The sequence below is a fragment of the Ctenopharyngodon idella genome, chromosome 24 (genome assembly GCF_019924925.1).
Source record: "Ctenopharyngodon idella isolate HZGC_01 chromosome 24, HZGC01, whole genome shotgun sequence".
NCBI lineage: Eukaryota > Metazoa > Chordata > Actinopteri > Cypriniformes > Xenocyprididae > Ctenopharyngodon > Ctenopharyngodon idella.
In genome coordinates, this window is record NC_067243.1 from 17,034,241 (window position 1) to 17,054,225 (window position 19,985).

General features: G+C 35.3%; 1 protein-coding gene across 4 annotated transcripts; it reads right to left on the bottom strand.

Annotated features, from left to right (window-relative positions):
* Window positions 1–718: 718 nt before the first annotated feature.
* Window positions 719–19,311, bottom strand: prr5l (proline rich 5 like). Of its 4 annotated transcripts, none has more exons than XM_051884036.1 (9): window positions 19,172–19,311; window positions 13,521–13,668; window positions 10,611–10,691; window positions 8,560–8,608; window positions 7,605–7,662; window positions 7,394–7,485; window positions 7,163–7,297; window positions 4,246–4,366; window positions 719–1,696 (listed from the first exon to the last, which is right to left on the bottom strand). In XM_051884036.1, exons 2-9 carry the CDS (start codon window positions 13,637–13,639, stop codon window positions 1,323–1,325), a joined length of 1,029 nt encoding a protein of 342 aa, XP_051739996.1. In that variant the 5' UTR covers window positions 13,640–13,668; window positions 19,172–19,311; the 3' UTR covers window positions 719–1,322. The 4 variants fall into 4 exon arrangements, with proteins under 4 accessions (XP_051739996.1, XP_051739998.1, XP_051739995.1 ...); XM_051884038.1 differs by lacking the exon at window positions 19,172–19,311 and adding an exon at window positions 17,785–17,931; XM_051884035.1 differs by lacking the exon at window positions 19,172–19,311 and adding an exon at window positions 15,608–15,869.
* Window positions 19,312–19,985: the final 674 nt, after the last annotated feature.

The window sequence follows — 19,985 nt, forward strand, 5'->3', positions numbered from 1 at the left end:
GATTTATTTTCGCAGCATTCTTTGCTCATTTTTACCAAGGGGGCTAATAATTCTGACCACAACTCTGTGTATATCTATCTATCTATCTATATATATATATATATATATTTATTTATTTACAGCTGTTATGCCAAAAAAAGAAAAGAAACAGAAATTATCTTTATTGACTTTGAGCTGCAATCAAGTAAAACTTCCAGAAGATGGCATCAAAGACCACTAAATGTTTCTCATTTTTATTCTTACGCCCCATGAAATTGTGCTCTTTGGCTTCCTAATGTTCTTAATAGGAAAATCGGACTGAACTAATCAACTCAAATAAAATTACACTGAACTTCCTTCCAGTGACAGTCACGAGAGGAACTTCCTCAATGAATCTGGCTCCTTTTCACAAATCTGATACATCTGCAATACTTCTGTCTAAATGATATAGATTGCAACAAAAACATGCAACCAACCGCTCTTACCTTCACCAAGGTCAAATATTCTTAATTAATACACTTGCCATAAAGCTCTTTGGCAGGGCTCACATGCTGAAACACTGCCACAAAGGTTTTCTGAGGTGATCAACATCGGAAAACAGCATCTAAAGCTCCTTAACAGCTAATCTCCTGAAGGAACTCTTAATGGCACACTGAATGCTGGAGCCACAAAGAAATGTTCACATGAACCTCTAGACATTTACCAAAAAATGAAAAAAATGAACAATCAAATGCCAAAATGAATTTAAAATCACTTTCCTCATTAAATTTATTACTACAAATATATACATTATTTTACATTCACACTTAAATGCATTTTTTTAAATTACCATAATATTAAAATTCCATAAAATAAAACAAAATATTAATAAAAAGACTAAAATGCCACTTTTTCTTCATGTCAGCCTGTTTAGTTTCCACTAAAAGGAAACAAAACCACAAGAACGCTTAAGAAAGAGTAGGTAAAAGACAGGAACTGCAAGTAAGCGCAGATCAGTTTGTGATCTCATGCGTCTCAGTATGGCTTTTGCTGTACCTCTGTAAACCGTGAGCTCACCAGAGCGTATTTTCACACAGCTTTACCACCTCCACAACTGAAAAAAAGTGACACTCGGTGTGCTTTACAAGAAAGAGCTAAACCGAAGACTTCTTTAACAATCCTCCACCCTCTAACCTTATAAAAAAAAGGCTAAACTGACAGGCCAAACAGTATTTAGCACACAAACTACTGCCTATTTCCAAAACAGTAGACTTTATATTGTATTAAATGAACAGGTTCTAGCTTGTCTCAGTTATCATAACTTTAGAAGATCGCAGTGGGCGTTTTGAGAGAAAGAGAGATTTCTAACTAGTTAAGCCACACTTTATCTCTGCAGTGCTTTGCCCTCGAAGGATTTCCACGCCACCTGGCCGGGAGTCAAAAAATGTCGGTTCGCTGCAGAAACTCTTAGGTGTCTTTTTGCTCTTGGTCGTCCTGGCTGCCCCACTGACCTCGACTTTTTCTGAACACATCCTGTTTTTCATGGACAGCAGCTGGATGTCCGAATGCACATTGGCGACAGTGTGGCGTCGGCCGCCGCCGGTTCTTTCCAAATAGGCTTCACCTTCGTGTTCGATTAGAGGTGCCAGGAAGGACTCATGGGCAAAGTGTGTCACCATAATCTCAGGATGATTGAGGTGTGGTGTGTTAACCAGTCTCAAGCCTTCTAGATGATCCTCTGTGGAGGAAGTGAGAATAACAGTGGTTGGATTCAGTGCTGATTACAACATGCATAAATCAGAATAGGGTCAATGATATAAAAAAAAATATATCTAGTTTAAAACATGTGCAATAAGTTCTTAAAAATGTCTTTTGTTTTTGTTGGTGTCATATGGGTTTAAAAAAACATCAAGTTTATATTTAATGACCAGGGTCTAAAATTAACACTCGCCAAGCGCCAAATGCGTGTAAAAATCGATGTTGGCGAGTGTATGAAACGGTGTCAATCGGCAGTTGGCTGGTAATATTTTAATGAATTCTAACAATGCAAAACTGTGAGAACATGAACGTTAACAAACGTGAATTGGGACAGTTGATGGGCCAGTGCTGCATTGTCACGAAAGTTTAAGCTTTGCCAATTTAAATTTTCAAGCTCAAGAAGACGCGAAAAGGGAACTTAATTATTACGCGTCTCAGACAGCGCATGAATACGGAATCAAGCTCTCTTTCTGTCTTCTTGCACTTAAACATACATATTCAAACAAAATTATGTCAAAATGCCTATCTTGGCAAGTATCAGTTATGTCTTAACTGAATGTAAAACGCATGTGTATCAGTATATTGGATCAGTGCATTAGCTATTAAAGTGACAGCAGCCTAATAAACCTGCTGCTGTCTTTGTTTTTAATGCTAATCAAACAACAAAAGACAAAGAACAAATCACTCATTGCTCTTCACTCTAAAAAGTAATTCAGGGGACCTGTTACTACAATTTAAATAAATGCATGGTTGCAAGTTATAAATTCTAATGTATTGTTTTAAATTAAACCTTTTAAGTTGCAAGCATTATTTTGTAGTTCTGTTGACTTAATAATGTTGATTATTACATCAACTTAATATCGTCTGTAATTTAAACTCAAATTTTTAGGTTGTAGTAACCTAATGAAGTTGTCTTGATAACTTCAGAAATTAGGCAGTGGATTTCTAGTTCCCAGCATGCTTTGCATAGGACTAGATAAGGAGAATAAATGTTGAAATTAAGTGTTGTGTTTTTTAGTGAAGGGAAAGACCTGTTAGTGTTTAATGCTGTTATGTTTGACATTTAAATAAGTTTCTGTAATGTTGAAGTTTTTGTGGTTAACATTGTGCTGCGCTAATGCAAGTGACAAGTAATATCTTACTTGTTCATTAAATATACATGTTAAGTAAGTTACATTTAGCATGTGCTATGATAGCTGTTGATTTGAACTGAAATAGATAAGATTAATTGGTTCCAGGGCTACAACTCTGGTATTTGGAGCAACCCAATGTTTTTGAGTAATCACTTTAAAAAATTGTGTTTATTCTACAAATTAAGTTCCTCTAACTCAATGTAGCTTGTTGGTTGAACGTAAACTCACTCAAAGTTGTCATAACTCAAAAAAATTGATGCAAACTGTTGCATTCATTTTTTTTTTTTTTTTGTAAAGCCAACACATTTTTTAGAGTGTTGACTGAATAACTTTTGTAACTTTAATAAGGATTAATCTATGTTTCATGGTAAATTTTAAGGCAAAAAGTTAGTTTTAGGCCCTGAATGACTTTAAAAAATGAAAATGTAATGTAGTCATTATCAATAAAATAAAATTTTCCTTACACGTTGAATACATGTGAGAGTACACATCTTAATAATTTCTTTTTTTAAGTTTTTTAATATATTTTTAATGTACAAAGACATTTTTACAAATAACATGAATTATTAACTCATAAATATCATTACGTTTTTGGGTAGTTGCACCACATGACATTTAATGGCATGAACTAACTTTGTTTTGTCATAAATAGGTCAAATTATCTTAATTATTACAAGACTTATTGATTTTAACGCTCTTAACACTTTTTTCTGCATGTTGGTTACACCATATGACTCATTTTCTGGGCAAACTTTTTTAATTATTATAATATTAATAAATTGTGAAGCAGTTCTGTTCAAATATTTTCCTCTAAGAAATTTAAATTATTCTTTTCAAGAATATCGTTCTTTTAATGAGGCCTTTTCTTTATTACAATATTAGGACAGTTATACCACCTTGACAGATTTGACTTTATGCCTCCCCCCCAAAAAAATATTAAAATGAACTTAATTCAGATTTTAAAAACTAGGTAACACTTTACAATAAGGTTTCATTTGTTAACATAATTTAACTACATTATTTAACATGAACAAACTTCTACAGCATTTATTAATCTTAATGTTAATCTGCTAATCTTAATCTTAATCTGTTAACATTAGTTAATTGTTATTTAATTAACAAAGGTTAATTAATGCTGTAAGAATATATTGCTTTATTGTTAATGCATTAACTAATGATACCTTATTGTAAAGTGTTACCAAAAACTACATTAAAAATTAAAAAACTTCTTAATCAAAGGAATGGTGTGTATTGAATTCATTGTATATATGAATTGCATTTTAATGCATTTTTGAATAAATTAATAGATCCAGACAATAAAAAAGAGCATCACATCATTGACCCACAAAGCAAAAGTTTCAGCATGAAGAAGGTAAAGCATAAAATGAATGAGCACCTGAAGAGGAATCGCTAGGGCTCATGTAGAGGTAGTTACTCAGGTAGGGAGATACAACCATGTCCACCAGTCTCTCCAGTCGGAAATACTCTTGCGTAGGTCCATTAGGCTCATGAATGCCCTGCCCAAAGAGAACATAATGAAAATATGAATCCAAAATAAAGACTGCTGGTAGATGAATAGTTAAATATCTGGGTTCAATCCCAAGACAGCTGACGAGTGGGAGTAATTCAGCAACGGATGATGCATCGCCATTATACCCTAAAGCATGACACTGTATCCCTGTGGTACTCAGTCTTGTTCAGGAACAAAGCTGACAAATTTTCTTTTGTATCGAGAAGCCTGATTTTAAAAATGAATGCTGGGTCAAGGTGCTTGGTTTCATGGTGTCACTTCAAATCTGATCTGAGATTACACCAGCACAAAGCAGATATGAACATGTTCCCACACCGCCACTCAGGGAATGTTCTTTATCTTTAAGTTCAGTATTTATCCTCATATCTCTGCTTCATCTTCTCACCTGTGTGTTAACAAAAGTTTGCATATGTTTTGCATAATGTCCCAGTGGTTGATTTTTATTAAAACTTCTTTCTTTTTGTCATATTTTAGTATTATTTATGTTCTATAGTATTTTTATATTTCCATTATACTTCTATTTAGCTTTAAATTTATTTTTTATTTCAGTTTTAGTAAGTTTAATACTTCAAATTAAAAAGATTTCAGTGTAATTTTTCATGTTTACGTCACATGTTAGCTGTAGTACACGCATGATCACAAAGGAGATTACTCAAAAGTCTTTTAATAAAAAAACACGCAGGAGAAATACATGAGTCAGAACCCAGGAAACAACTACAAATGCAACAACATAGACTTAAACAATAATGGACAAAAAGCTAAGGAGAACTCAAGGCTTATAAACAGAGAGCAAACAAAAGAGCTAATTGGATAACTAACGAGACGACAGATGAACCGAATCACTAAATCAAAGAAACTAGGTCACAGGGAACAACAAAACACAATGTACATAACAAAACCCTGACAATTTATATTTTATATTATATTTTATTTAAGCTTTATTTCAACTAATGAAAATTTTTTAATACTTTAACAAAAGCAATACTGATATGAAGGTCACATTGGATGCCTTCATCATTATTTTGCTACTTTTGTTATATATATATATAAATTACTTTGACTGTAAATCTAAAAATATGATAGTCATCATAAAATTATTATTACATTTTTAGAACTATGAGTATAATAAACAAACCATTTCAATATTTTCTGTGTGAAAATGATTTATTTTTATACAATTTTTTCAAATGTTACTGTACAACAGTGTCAGTAAAGGACATATTAGTGACAATGTGTGAAAAAACAAAGAAAAATGAAGGTAAATCTCAGATTATTTGGTATTCATATTCATTTAGTACTTATAAAGCACATATTAATGCCTTATTCTGCATTGCCATATTCTACATCCCTTAATACTACCAAAGACTACAGATATAGAAAGACGGTTCACTCCTATTAGTTATGAAAGAGAGAAACTGCAACGCGCAAAATGCTGGAATACGTCCCGCCTTCTAAGTAAAAGAGCCAATCACTGATTGATAAAGTCATTGCGTCACTGCAGCTGCCGTTAGAAGCTCCAGTTCCCAAAGAGACCTGAGACTCGCGCTTAGGACTGCACATGCGCATTGGCTCGTCTAGCCTGAAAAACAAGCTTTTTTAATGCTATTTTAGCATTAGAAACAACATTTATGGGACAGTTCATGTCAGATTTTGTTGCTGATTTGAAATATGTAATTTAATTGTGAGTTCGCCAAGCAGTTTTTGAGATTTCAGGATTCCCCTATTCAAATAGAAAGGACTTGGTCTTGGATGCTCGAAATAGCTGCCCGGAGGCGTTGCAAATATTGCCGCCGAGTGAACAAACTTTCCCTGAAAGGGAAAGATACTACCCAATACCTAAACTTAACAACTACCTTACAAGCTATTAATAAGCAGTAATTAGAAGTTTATTGAGGCAAAAGTCGTAGTTAAAAGTTAGTTAATAGTAATTGTCAAATTATGCCAAACGTGTGAAAATATGATTTAATTTTGCTATAAAACTAGCCTTAGCAGGACAAAAAAGTCTGCTTAAAAATGTTTAAAATGTAATTTCCAATTTTGAGATGTGGTGGAAATGTTCATCATGCTTCAGAAAACTGTTGGGACATTATTAAAGTGTAACGATTTTCAATCCGCTGTGTATTGTTACAATGTCAGTAGTCTATGTAAATAAACAATGTTTACTCGTTCTCTGTGTAACGCGAAACGCAAAACGTGTCATCGGGTGGACTTTTGACAGCTCCAGGGCTTTCATGAAAAAGGCAGTTTCTTTCAGTTTTTCCCCTCTGTTTGGCCTAAAACACTGTGTTCGTGGTCATTCAGATTGAAATGTTGACTACAAACACAGAGGTTTTACAGATTTTCCCTTGCGAAGTTCTCTCTGTATTTATAATACTTTGCAGCCGGGAAACCGAAAATAACTCACTCCCGCTAAATGATTACTCTTTGAATTCTTGCACCTGTGAACAATACACGTTGACACCATTATGACTAAAAGTTTGTTTAGAAGTATTTCCTACTCAAGCAAGGCTGTATTTGACTCTGCTCAAGCGTATCCAAAAGGAGTGGCCTTGGACGGCAACATGCCCAGTGCATTTTGGGTGTTGAAGCTTTCCAACCTATTTGGCAAAATGGAGACAACAGCTTTTTTTTTCTCTGTTTTCTCTAGTCAGGTAGCAGCCATTTCAAAATTTGTTTCACCTTTCTACTGTATAGGCAGCCAAGTTTTATTGAAAGCCCATTTTGCCAGCTGTGAAGTACCACTTTAAGTGTACAAATGAAATAAGCTATAGTGAGAACTAACCTGCAGGATCAGCAGCATCTGTGTGATTGGAGGAGGGTATGAGGAGCCCTGAAACATGTTCTCCAGAGGAAGCTTCAACAGAACCATGTTCCTGAAGCCTAGCAGAGACATTTGCCTCACAGTCAACTCCTGACCCTACACACACACACCCAAAAAAACACCAGTCACTATAGTGTCGGTAACTTGACACCGACCTACTACTTTGAATGGTAGGTGAGATCATTTTAATACCTGCACAGGGTAAAAAATAGCTTGAAGAGTTGGCAGGATCTCTGAGAAAAACCTCACCCACACCTCAGACAGCGCTTGGAGACGATTTTCATCTGGGCATGAGAAATGGGAGAAGAATGCAGGGAGTGATTGAATCACACACATCTGTATAAAACCTTATTAAAGCGCACACAGGCCATGAAATTAGTAAAAAATCTGGTTCGGTACTCACCATTATGAAGCTGAATCTTCTCCAAAATATCCGTCAGACCCTTATTCAAGAGCTGATCCTAGATAAAATGAGTGATGCAAGTACTTTAAAGGAATATTCCAGATTCATTACAAGTTAAGCTCAATTGACAGCATTTATGGTATAATGTTGATTAGCACAAAAAATTAATTTCAGCTCATCTCGCTTTTTTCTTATAGTGAGGTACTTACAATGGAAATGAATGGGGTCGATTTGTGAGCATTAGAATGCTCATCGTTTTAATAGGATTGCCATAAGTATTAAACAATTTAACATGATTATTAGGTGAAAAAAAACAAAAAAAAAACAAAAAAACACTTACTCTTTCTGCGTAAAATTATAATGACTTACAATGACAAAGATTAATAAATGCTATAATATACTGTTCATTGTTAACAAATGAGACCTTTTTGTAAAGCTGCTATTCTGGCGTAGGACCAGGAAGTGCTGGACGAAAACAGCGTACGAGAATGACACCTGAAGAGAAGATATTGTTGAATAAAGTCATTATTTTTGTTTTGTTTTTGCACACAAAAAGTGTTCTCGTCACTTCATAACATTAAGGTTGAATCACTGTAGTAACGTGGATTTTTTTAATCAATGTCTTTAGTACTTTTCTGGACCTTGAAAGTGGTGGTTAAATCGCTGTCTATGGATGAGTCATTTACCTCTCGGATTTCATAAAAAATATCTTAATTTGTGTTTCGAAGATGAACGAAGGTCTTACGGGTATGGAGCGACATGAGGGCAAGTAATTAATGACAGAACTGACCCTTTAACACAAGAATTTTTGTAAGTGGATTTATTAAATTCACATTTACGCTTTTAAATGCTCCAAAAATTGGCCTCATTCACTTCCATTGTAAGTGCCTCACCGTAACCTCAATTTAATTTTTGTAATTTATTATTATGTCTTCAAGACTGAAATACATTTTACCTGAAAGTACTCTGTGATAAATGATCCCAACTCGGTCCTCAAAAGCCACCTGTTAAAACAGTTCAATAGCTCAGACCAGTCTTTATAAAGTACATTTTTACATTTTCTGAAGAAAATGTGAGTGATGCTGCCTGTACAAATCTGCCAGCACAATGCTTGGGTGTTGTGGGTTGTTGCTAAATGTTGATAGTGGGTTTTTTTTAGTGTGTTTCTATGTGGTTGCTAGCATGTTCTTCTGGGTCATTGCCTACTTGCTCAATTCAAAAGTCTCTGATCATGACAAGATTAGAAAACAGAAAGAGGGCAGCAAACGCTCACGCATTCAGAGTAAGACTCACAAAATTGATACATTTCTCACAAATTCTCCCCACACGTCCATTTTCTCACGCAGTGAGATAACATTGCGGAGCAAAGCGGAGACTCACAACACACCGACAGACAGGACAGAGCAGAGCAGATTACTTTTGATATGAAACAAAGTCTCAGCTTTCAAATTCTATCAATTTCATTATGAAATTTAAACAATGTATACCGTTTTGGCGCTCTTTAATGTGACATGACAGATCGCTGTAGCGCCGGCACATGAGTCAATAATCTCTTCCTCTTTACTACTAGTTATAGCATGAAATAAATATGAATGAACATCAGAAGGTATGTTGAAATATACAGTAAAACTTACCGAAATGTATCATGACCAGCGTTGGGGGTAAAGCATTACAGGTAACTTGAGTTATGTAATCAGATTACTTTTTTCAAGTAACTTGTAAAGTAATGCATTACTTTTAAATTTACAACAAAATATATACATGTTACTTTTTCAAATATGTAATGCAAGTTACTTTTTTTTCCCATTTATTGACTGACAGCTCTCCTGTCCCCATGTTGAGAGAAATTGTTAGTAAGTGCCGAGGCGTTGTGTGCGCTGTATAAACATGATGGTTATTGTACTTCTAGACTAAATGTGAGCATTTAATCATCTCACTTGAACAAAAATTACTTTAGATAAACATCACATTTGTGTTTTATTTTTTTAAAAGTGTTTAATGCTGAAGTAAGAGCTGAACTTTCTTTTCCTGTATCCTATTCTTCTGTAATCCAGAATGGTAGCACAGCTGAAAGGTTTGTTTGAGCTGCGTCCTCTACTGTACAGGCGTGAATTTGCATTTCCTTCTCTGAGGCTTATTCGTTTCACTTTTGTTGTGAAAGGGTTTTAACATTTGCCAAAAATAGAACTTTTCTGTTATTAAAAAACAAACAAGCAAGCCCAGCCAAGGTGAGAAAAAGTAATGCAAAAGTAACCTAACGCATTACTTTCCATAAAAAGTAACAAAGTAACGCAATTAGTTACTTTTTTTAGGGAGTAACGCACTACTGTAATGAATTACTTTTAAAAGTTACTTTCCCCAACACTGATCATGTCTCATGTAATCACTCAAGCTGTGTTTCAATTGCGGAAAGATGACAATAAAACAGCCTGTAAATAATGTCACGTTATGTTAAATTTACCTCAGAAAAGCCATTCAATGACCATAAAGTTCACTAGTCAAAGGAACTCTAGACAGGAGCATTTTTCCAAAAAAAAATTAAAGTTATTATAAAAAGCACCTTATATTCAATTGTATACAAATCAGTTGTTAATTTTACCTTTAATAATCGTGTACCAACTGACAGGGTTCCCTGCTAGTTTACAGCAATTCAGAGAGATTTTTTTTCCCTTGAGAAACATTAACATGTACTGCACCACATATATTCAAATGAATCGAACTGAATCAAGATTGCAACCGAATCACAAGCTTATGAATCGAAATCGAATAGAATCATCAAATTTGTGTCAATACCCAGCCCTAATAAAAACACAGTACCAGTCATTGTACCATGTAAACATTGTAACATGTTGTCAGTAAATCGAAATTCTGTTCAGTTATCAAATGTTTTGACAATCACAATACTTCTTGCAAAATACAAAAAAACCCCACCCCCCCACAAACTCAAAGGTTGGCAGCCCTGAAACTGAATCAGGTAGGCTGTGTTTCTCTGTATTAATGTCTTACCGTATGCTTTCATTCAGGGTGTAGAGCTCATTGGACTGCAGCCCCCCACCTTGGAAGACTTTAATTACAGCCGATTGAACACTGAAAAACAGAAATGACTCAGAAAATTAGGCATAATTCAAATGCCCTGACCGCTGATTTGCAAGCTAAGCAAATTCTATGCAAAACATGCCTTTTATGCAAGACTTCCACTTTGTAAAAAGATGTCAGAATCGAGAAATGTCACCTATACCAGGGAAATTCTCTCTGTGTTTATGAATATGGTCAGCGTTTTTTGTCTGCTTGCCAGTAAACTTTCACTGCCCGCAAATCAACCGTCCTCATTTGACTAACATCCTGCTCTACACTTCCTGAGAGAGGGGCAGCAGAGGTCCCGTTTCCATAAGGAAGTGGTAAAGGCAAAGGCTGCTGTCTGCTTCCTACTCTAATGCCATAAAACTTGTCTCTCTAAAGGGTTTTTCCCAAAGACTAAATATGGCAAGTGTGAAGTTATATATGAAAAAGCAAGGTTCCACATTTGAGTCAGCGGTACAGTAAACATCTCTATTTTTGACTCAGTTCACAGCTTCCTGAATACAAATTTTAAAGCTAAAGACTTTTTATTTGTGTTATCAATTTAAAGGGGAAGTTCACCCAAAAATTTAAATTTAAAATTTAAATTACATGGGTCAATGACAAAAAAAAATAATTTACAAATAGTATTCATGCATTTCTACAATGACTTCTACATATATGAGAATGTTTTTAATTTCTGAATTGAAAGTCATTTTGATATTTTTTTTGGTCAGCTACGGTCCTGATATTATAATGAAAAAAGGAAAGACAAAAAAATCCCTTTAAATAATAAAATTGGAAAGAAAACTTTTTAAAAGCATAATCTTTTATTTTTATTTCTTAGAATAAAATATTTTCACAAAATTGGTACACTGTTTATTGATATTCGAAAAGACTTTTGTCTGTTTTATGTTTTATTTTATTTTATTTTTTTGTTGTAGTTTTACCACATTCCTTGGTAAATCCAAGGCATGTGGTAAAACTACAAAAAAATAAAAAATAAAATAAAACATAAAACAGGACAGAAAAAGAAAAACTGTAAAGAAAAACTTTTTACTGGAAAATTGTATTTAAAAACTTTTTGGAAAATAATAATTAAGATGTGTACACCTATATGTATTCACAGTGTAGGGAAAATTTTTCATTAGTTTTTACTTAATGTTTACACCACATGACATGTCAGTGGATATAAACTTTTCTTGAAAATGGTATAAAACCCATAATAAACCAACATAAAAACAAACAATACATTTCTAAGAACTTGCCACGTGTTTTTATAAGGTTAAAAAATAAGGTTAGTTCAGGTTGCAAAATGTCATGTGCTGCGACTCCCTAAAAATGGAATAATATTTTGAAATAGTAATTTATTATATTCGTAGAAAAAGAAAAACTTTTTACTTTTTTTTTTTTTTTTTTGGTTTCAAAACCATATGTAACCAATATAAAAACAAAGAGTACATTTCTTGCCATGTGTGTTTTTATGACAAGACATTTTAGTTCAGGTTGTAAAATGTCATGTGGTGTGATTTTGAAATGAATAAATTATGATATCTGTAGAAAAAATACCTTTTTTAAAATACATTCACAAATATTTTGAGTAAATAATGCCAGATTTTTTAATGAACTTTCTCTTTAAAAAAAAAAAAAAAAATCTCTAGTGTCGATATTCAGTAATACGATATATCATGATAATGAATATGCATGATATTGTTATCGCAGACACTTCAAAATACCATGAATAATTACTTATTATGAATTATTAAATTTTTTATAATGCATTTTAAGAATTCTTTCCCCATCAACCATATAAAATGCACAACACCGCTGTATGCTGCATCAAAGGGATACGCGCTCAGATCTAAACAAGCCCGATGTGCATGAGAAGCACATGGCGGAAAGAGTGAAGGAGACGCGCTGAATGAAAGTACACGTTCACTCTCTGACAGCAGCTGATGGAACAGCAGCTGATGGAACAGCAGAAATGCAGCGGCTACCCTGGAAACCCATAAACAAAGCAGCTGCGCTACTGAACATTATTTAAAATGCTTCAAACAGCCATTCAATTTTTTGTATTTGCAATGTTGTTCATCACAGCACCAAATACTTAATACTTAAAAACTTAATAAGCTATTTATTTTCAAACTTAAACATTTTTATATTTTAATCTGGACTACAACATGCCCTAATGTTCTGATTATTTGTTACTGTTCAGTAAAACTTAGTGACATAAGGCTTCATTAGTTAATTCATTATTACCAAACGGACAATGAAAAATACTTTTAAAGCATTTATTAATCTTAGTTAATGTTAATTTCCTAGTTAATGTTTAGTAACATTACTAAAATCAAAAGAACTTATTCAATGGACCTGAGATAAAACTAACAATGATCAGTTGTGTTTTTTTTAACTAACATTAACAAAAAATAAAACCTTCTGTAACAAATGTAGCTATTGCTCAATCTTAGTTAATGCATTAACTAACGTTAAATGAGACCTTATTGTAAGTGTTACTTGTTCTTTATAATTCTTTTTTACTTTAATCTGATTGAAAAATTTTACTTTATAATTTGTGTATTGCGTTATTGTATTTAAACATTCAGAGTTATTTTTGTTATTACAAAAAGAGTTCTTAAAGCTGTCATACTATGACAACACTTTTTTTGCAACTTATTTCAATATAGTGATAATACCGTATTCCGTGATAAAAGCTTCAGCAATTATCGCAACGTGAAAATTTGATACCGTCACATGCCTACTGTGTCTATAAAAACACAATAAAAAAATCCTCAAATCTCATGGCAATTAATGAAACAATGCCTTTTCTCGTTTTCATCCTTGGGAAAGGGAACCACCCACCTGTTCCAAACACTAGCGTTGGACAGCTGCAATGTTGGCGAGCTGGCATGAAAGCGGGCGAGGTCTGACAGCACAGGCGAGCTCATGAAACGGGGCCTGGGCTTTCGGTATGACCCCATGGTTCAGTTGTGATGAGGACAGGCACGTGCTAGAACAAATGTAAGATACAGAAAGTCACGTTAGAGGCAACACCTCCCACAAGATATACTAAAAGGGTGACGCAAAAAACACACTGAACCACCGCAAAAGGCAGTTGTTTACACAGTTCATCTGTGGTGACTCATTTATATCGATGCCTGTGTCATAGTGAAAGCCGCACAGAACATCTACCATACAAACAAGCACGCTTCCTTTGATGAGCAGCCTGACATGAGACTTCCTGGTGAACTTATGGCTGCGGAGGTATCTGATAACAGCATAAAATCTGTTTGGATGCAGTTAACCAGATGCTGACACATTCAAACACCGCTCTTCTTGGTTTTCTATGCACCAATGCTTCACAGAATTCTGACTCAAGCTGTCTTGCTCACAGATTCACCCTTAACAGCATCACAACTCAATCCCACACACATCTGATACCAGACAGCAACTGTAAACTTACATATTTATCCCAACTGCCTAATAATAGGCTCAGCCTGTTCCCACACTGACAAAATCAGAGCAGCAATGGCAACTATGCTGCCATGAGAGGGCAAACAACGGCTCCAATTATAGGATGTCTTTGTAAAGCCTATGATGGGTTAAATTGGTACTTTATTCACCAGCAAGATGGCAATGATGTCATATCAGATGGCACACCAAATCCGTTCCATCCTGCAAGAAAGTGAGCTCATTCACAGTCTAACATTATGAATGAAAATTTTATGCATCCATACTCACCATCTGCTAATTACGAGGCCAAAAGCAAGCCATGCTGCACACTCCCACTGCTGTTGATTCATTCTCTGCACTCGCATACATAATTCGCATGAATCGAGCTTATGGGGCGCCTCTGGTCATAAATCACACTAACCAAGACATCACGCTTCTGCCCGGCTCCTTAAGAACAATCTCATTTCTTTCAGCTCTGGCATATTAATTTATTCACCAAGTGCTTTGGCAAATTAGGGCTTGGATTGTCCGGTTTGATGGTTGACTGGTGAACTTCTAATAACAGACATGAGCAAGTACTCAGGCCAGTTAGGTAATGCAATTAAGGCTGCAGCATCTCAAAGCATGACCAGAGGAGAGTAAACAGCCTCATTTATCATCTGCGTCCAACTGCTGACCTGGCTTAAGTACATTAAGCAGACTCCTAAAGTCAGCTTCAACTTTTTGAAGGCCTGTTTACACCAAGGAGGATAACTATAAAGTTTAAATAATCATACTTCTATGAAAACATTTAAGTCCACAACCTCAACTATGACAATTATTTTTTATTTTACTATTTAGTTTGGTTTTAATTTTGGAGAACCTGAAAACTTTTAATGAAAGTGTTGTTTGGTTATGAAAAACACTATGAAAGTTTTCCTTTGTCATTCATTTAAAGGAACAATTCACTAAAAAAATTATATAATTCTGTTCTCATATACTCGCTTTTGTGAAGTTCCAATCCTTTATGATTTTATTTCTTCTATGAAACATAAAAGAAGATATTTTGTTAGGAAGACACATTTTGTTGAAGATTTGTTTTTTGTCCAAAACAAAATTGGACCACATTGACTGTCACTGTATGTGCAATAAGACATTTTTCAAAATATCTTCTTTTCTGTTCCACAGAACGGTATGAGGGTAAGCAAATTATATTAATTTTAGGTGAACTATCCTTTTAAGTAAAATGCAAAAATGCTTTCTCCGAATAAATGAATGCCCAAAAATGTTGTAGCGTACTAGTTTTTGAGGAGCAGCCAATGAAGCTTCCCAATGAAGGCATCTACAACTCAAGAATCACATATAAGTGAGCTTTACTCTGTAATAACATTCATTAATGACATTAACTAACATTATATTTATTAGTTGGAACGTAAGAAATCAGTAGTTCAAATGGCATTAAGTTCTAAACGTTTGATTAATCTCCTCAAGAGCTACTGAGTAAATGTTGCACTTACCCGCTTGTTCTTCTCAGTCCTGTTCTTCAACTGAGCGTTAGTTTGGCCACATTATCATTTCGTCGACCGTTTTCATAGGCTACATTTAAACGCTCAATGCAACTTCGACGAACGCTACTGTAAAAACCCATAGGCTACCCTTAAAAGTAAAACTTCAACCCTCAAGCCTGTTTGTCAACTTAGTATTCATCGGGTGAGACAAGAAAGAAAGATGCTCCCCTGTGAAGCGGCCGCTCGAGGGCGGTCCATGGGAGGAGTTTGCGGTAACAGTTTCACACATGCAACAAGTGTGTTGTTATGAGTCCGAGTCATTTCCGGAATCGGCTCTTTTGAACAGCTCGGTTCGAGTGATTCTTTTCCGTCATAGTAGTGAGTGTTCGAATTGAAGCGGCGCTGCGCAGACCGATCGGTGTATGACATCAAAGTACCTTGAGAAGGATTCGAAAGAGCCGTCGGCTCTACTTAAAGTCGAAAATACCTGACGTTATTGCGTAATCTCATGCCATATGCAACACATAAGGTGAATTCAGGGTGATTGCGACACTTTTTTGCCATTGAGATGACTTTGAAAAGTGTCCCAATCAACCTGAATTCACCCTCTGCTGTTTTTTCAGGGTTTTTCCCAATGAAATTGAGTTGAGGTCATAACCACGAAATGTATACAGAACCAAAATATAATTTGCATTTAGTATCACTGAACAATACAGTTAATTTACATGTCTGAAAAGCGTTTGCACATTTTAATAGGCTAAAGCTTTTATCAAAACCAGTGTGGGGGGGTTATTTCATGTAAGTTGTTTTGAAGACGTTAGGTCTTCAGACGTTAAGACGGTAGGTACCGCGAGAGTGATTCGAGATCAGGCTGCTCTGTATGCTTTCGAATCGCTCTCGCGGTACTTTGATGTCATACGCCGATCGGTCTGGCAGCGCCGTTTCAAGTCGAACAGACTTGTTGACTCGAACCGTTTGGAGCAATTCAGTCAGGTCGGATTTGTGAACTGATTCACTAAACACATCTGACTCAAAAGAACGATTTGTTCACTAATCAAACAGTTGTTCAACAACTTATGGTTTGATGTGTGTTTTTGGCACGTATCGTCTCTGTCTTAACGAAACTGGAAATTTATCGTGTTCATACTCCGTGATTTTCCTTAAAGGGTTAGTTCACCCAAAAATGAAAATTTTGTCATCATTTACTCACCCTCAAGTTGTTCCAAACCTGTATGAATTTCTTTGTTCTGCTGAACACGAAGGAAGATATTTGGAAGAATGTTTGTAACCAAGCAGATCTCACCCCCCACTAACTACTATAGTATTTATTTTTCCTATATGGTAGTAAATGGGGGGCGAGATCTTTTTGGTTACAAACATTATTCCAAATATCTTCCTTCGTGTTCAGCAGAACAAAAAAATCATACAGGTTTGGAACAACTTGAGGGTGAGTAAATGATGACAGATTTTTCATTTTTGGGTGAAGCACCTTCACTTATTTTAACTTATAGGCCTATAAGTACTAAACGTATTATATTACTTTAGGCCATGTAAGCTTTTTCTCCCCTAAGATGAACTGCTGATCCGCATACTGAATTTAAAAATGAAATTAAAGATTTGACAATGACAATATAATTTGGCCAATACTTTAAAATGACTTTTTAGGAGAAAAAAATCCTCTAGAGGGCAGTATTGCACTGCTCGTGAGTTTTAGTTGCATTCAGCACATTACAATTACTCAACACGTTGAAATGATGAATAAACCTTTTTTTGCTGTTTTACCATTGAAATATCGATCTGCCTTCAAAGGAAAACATACAGTTAGCACATGCAGGCGTTAGAGGAATTTTTTTTAATAAGAAGCATGCATAGATACTTTTTTATTTTAAAACAAATTGTCATTTAGCTGCTTAACCTTCATGAAATTATTGTCAGACTCAGAAGGTCAAATAATAATATATGAGCTGTGTAATTTTATGTTCATTTTACAGGACCCTGTTTTCAAAATCGGTGACACAAAACCCCAATTTGTTTAATTTTGCAAATAAACTTCAAAAGTAAATAGCTAAAATCAATACAATTTAAAATAAACTATCAAATGAAGATCATATGTAACTCTATGCACTAACGTATTATATAACTAATTGCAAGCAAACAAATGCAAAAAAATTAATAAAAAAAATCACCTTTTGGTCAGGCAAAGGACAATAAATGTCTTGAGCCAGAGCAGGAAAATAAAGATGCAATAAGTAATAGTTGTTCTCTGCGACCGGTGATCCTCTCATTAGCTTTGGCAAGGCCCTTCTGACAGTGGCCGAGGCACAGGAGTCCTGTTGACCTTGACGACAGGAGTCCCGTGTTAAACACTAATGAGAGAGAGACGTTCCCAAGCTTGTCTACAGCTCTGGCCTGATCAAACAAAGGGGAAGTGGTCTAAAAATAAACTGAACATTAATGAGTGATCTGCAGGTAGTGAAGGTGGTGCTCTTTGTTTGTTCTTCATTGAAGGTGTGGATTTATGTGCTTATGGGAATTCAGAGCAAGTTTCTGGCTGAAATAATGAAGATTTGTCCATTTTTGACCTGCTGTTTGGAACACTTACATCCAGAAATTGCTCTCCGAGGCTGATCCTCAACCTTTTCCCTTTAAAATTGAAATTCTTGACATGATCCCTTTGAGAAAGTAAGAATCTAGGAGATGTGCCAGCACAAAAAAAGCTATGAGAACAAGACAATACACTACTCATGTTCCAAGCCCTCCGCGGGCAAGAAGAAAAAGTGGCAAATTCAAACAACAATTAATTTGCACAATATAATCCACTTCTATTCCCTGCCAGCAGGATTTATGCCAACTCTGCACATGAGAGCCATGAGGCTCTCTCTGGGCAGGAACAATTTCATCAGCCCTCCATGATTGATGAGGAGAGCAATGAATCTCTGGAGCAACAAGGCAGAAACAGCCTTTCTCTCTCTCTCAGTCCCTGTCACCTTTGTTTCCCTGGCGATTTCCTGCTTTCCGTGATTCTTCTGCTCTCGTCACTCTCCGTCATTTCATATTGTTGTCTGGTCCAATGTGCTTAGCATATTGTCTCATCGTGTTTATGGATAACAGATCTAGTTAGTGAAATAACTGTAGTCAATCATACTAAATGTACTTAGTCACAATGTAATAGGGGGCAACATTCATTGAAAAGGATTACAAAAGTAATTTGTTCTACATTAAAAAAGTTTTACAGATAAATGAATCATAGATTAAAAAAAGGGATGAGATAATTACTCCAGTTCTGTCAGTAGCCTATAAAAGTGTTTCTGTTTTGTTTGTTTACATGAAACAGGTCACCATTTTGATATCAGATAAGCAGCCTTCACGTGTTTTATCTCTGTATCCCCCTGTTTTTGGAAACTTTCACTGGTGGAATAAGTGAAGTATTTCAGCGAATAAAGCGTTACAATTTCATAGGAAATATAAAAACTTTTGGTTTTGAGTGATGCTCAACTCCACTTGGTGTCAGTATAAGTCTAAGATGACTACTGGCACAATGTAAACGAAAAACAAAGGTACTTTCAACATTACCGTTGTTCCCAGGCGAAATCCAGTCATTAGCCTACAATAGGAATCCACTCGATCGGGAATTTCGCATGAGGATTAAAGATTTACGCACACAAATTTTGCAACGGCTTCAATGTGGTCACGTGGACTTGACGCGTTGACACTATTGACGATAAAAAATAGTTTTTTTTCCTTGAGAATTTTCTCTATGGTTAGCGAAATTTCGTGAGCAAAAAAAGTCTGTTTACTGCTAATAATGTATTAAAGTATTAGCACAGCTTACACATAATTCACATTCAAACCAACCAGCTTTCTGTTTGTCAACACGGGACCATCTTTTTGCGAAATCTGTGGGGAAAACTTTCTCCCTCGCGCAAAATTCACAATTTATTGATTGCTATTGAAATGACTGGATTTCACCTGTGTTAATTTGTGAGGTGCGTGAGCAGTGATAATTGGATCAAAAAAGTAAATGTAACAGCACCTTAAAGAATTAGTTCACTGTTCAAATTACCCCAAGATTTACTCACCCTCAAGCCATCCTAGGTGTATATGACTTTCTTCTTTCTGATGAACACAATCTGAGATATATTAATAAATATCCTGACACATCCAAGCTTTAAAATGGCAGTGAACGATACCAACGAGTATGAAGCTGGAGAAAGTGCTTCCATCCACATCCATCCAACGTACTCCACACGGCTCAGGGGGTTAATAAAGGACTTCTGAAGCGAAGCGATGCATTTGTGTAAAAAAATATCCATATTTAACGAGTTATGAAGTAAAATATCTAGCTTCCGCCAGACCGCCTTCCGTATTCAACTCAGAAAGAAAGCGC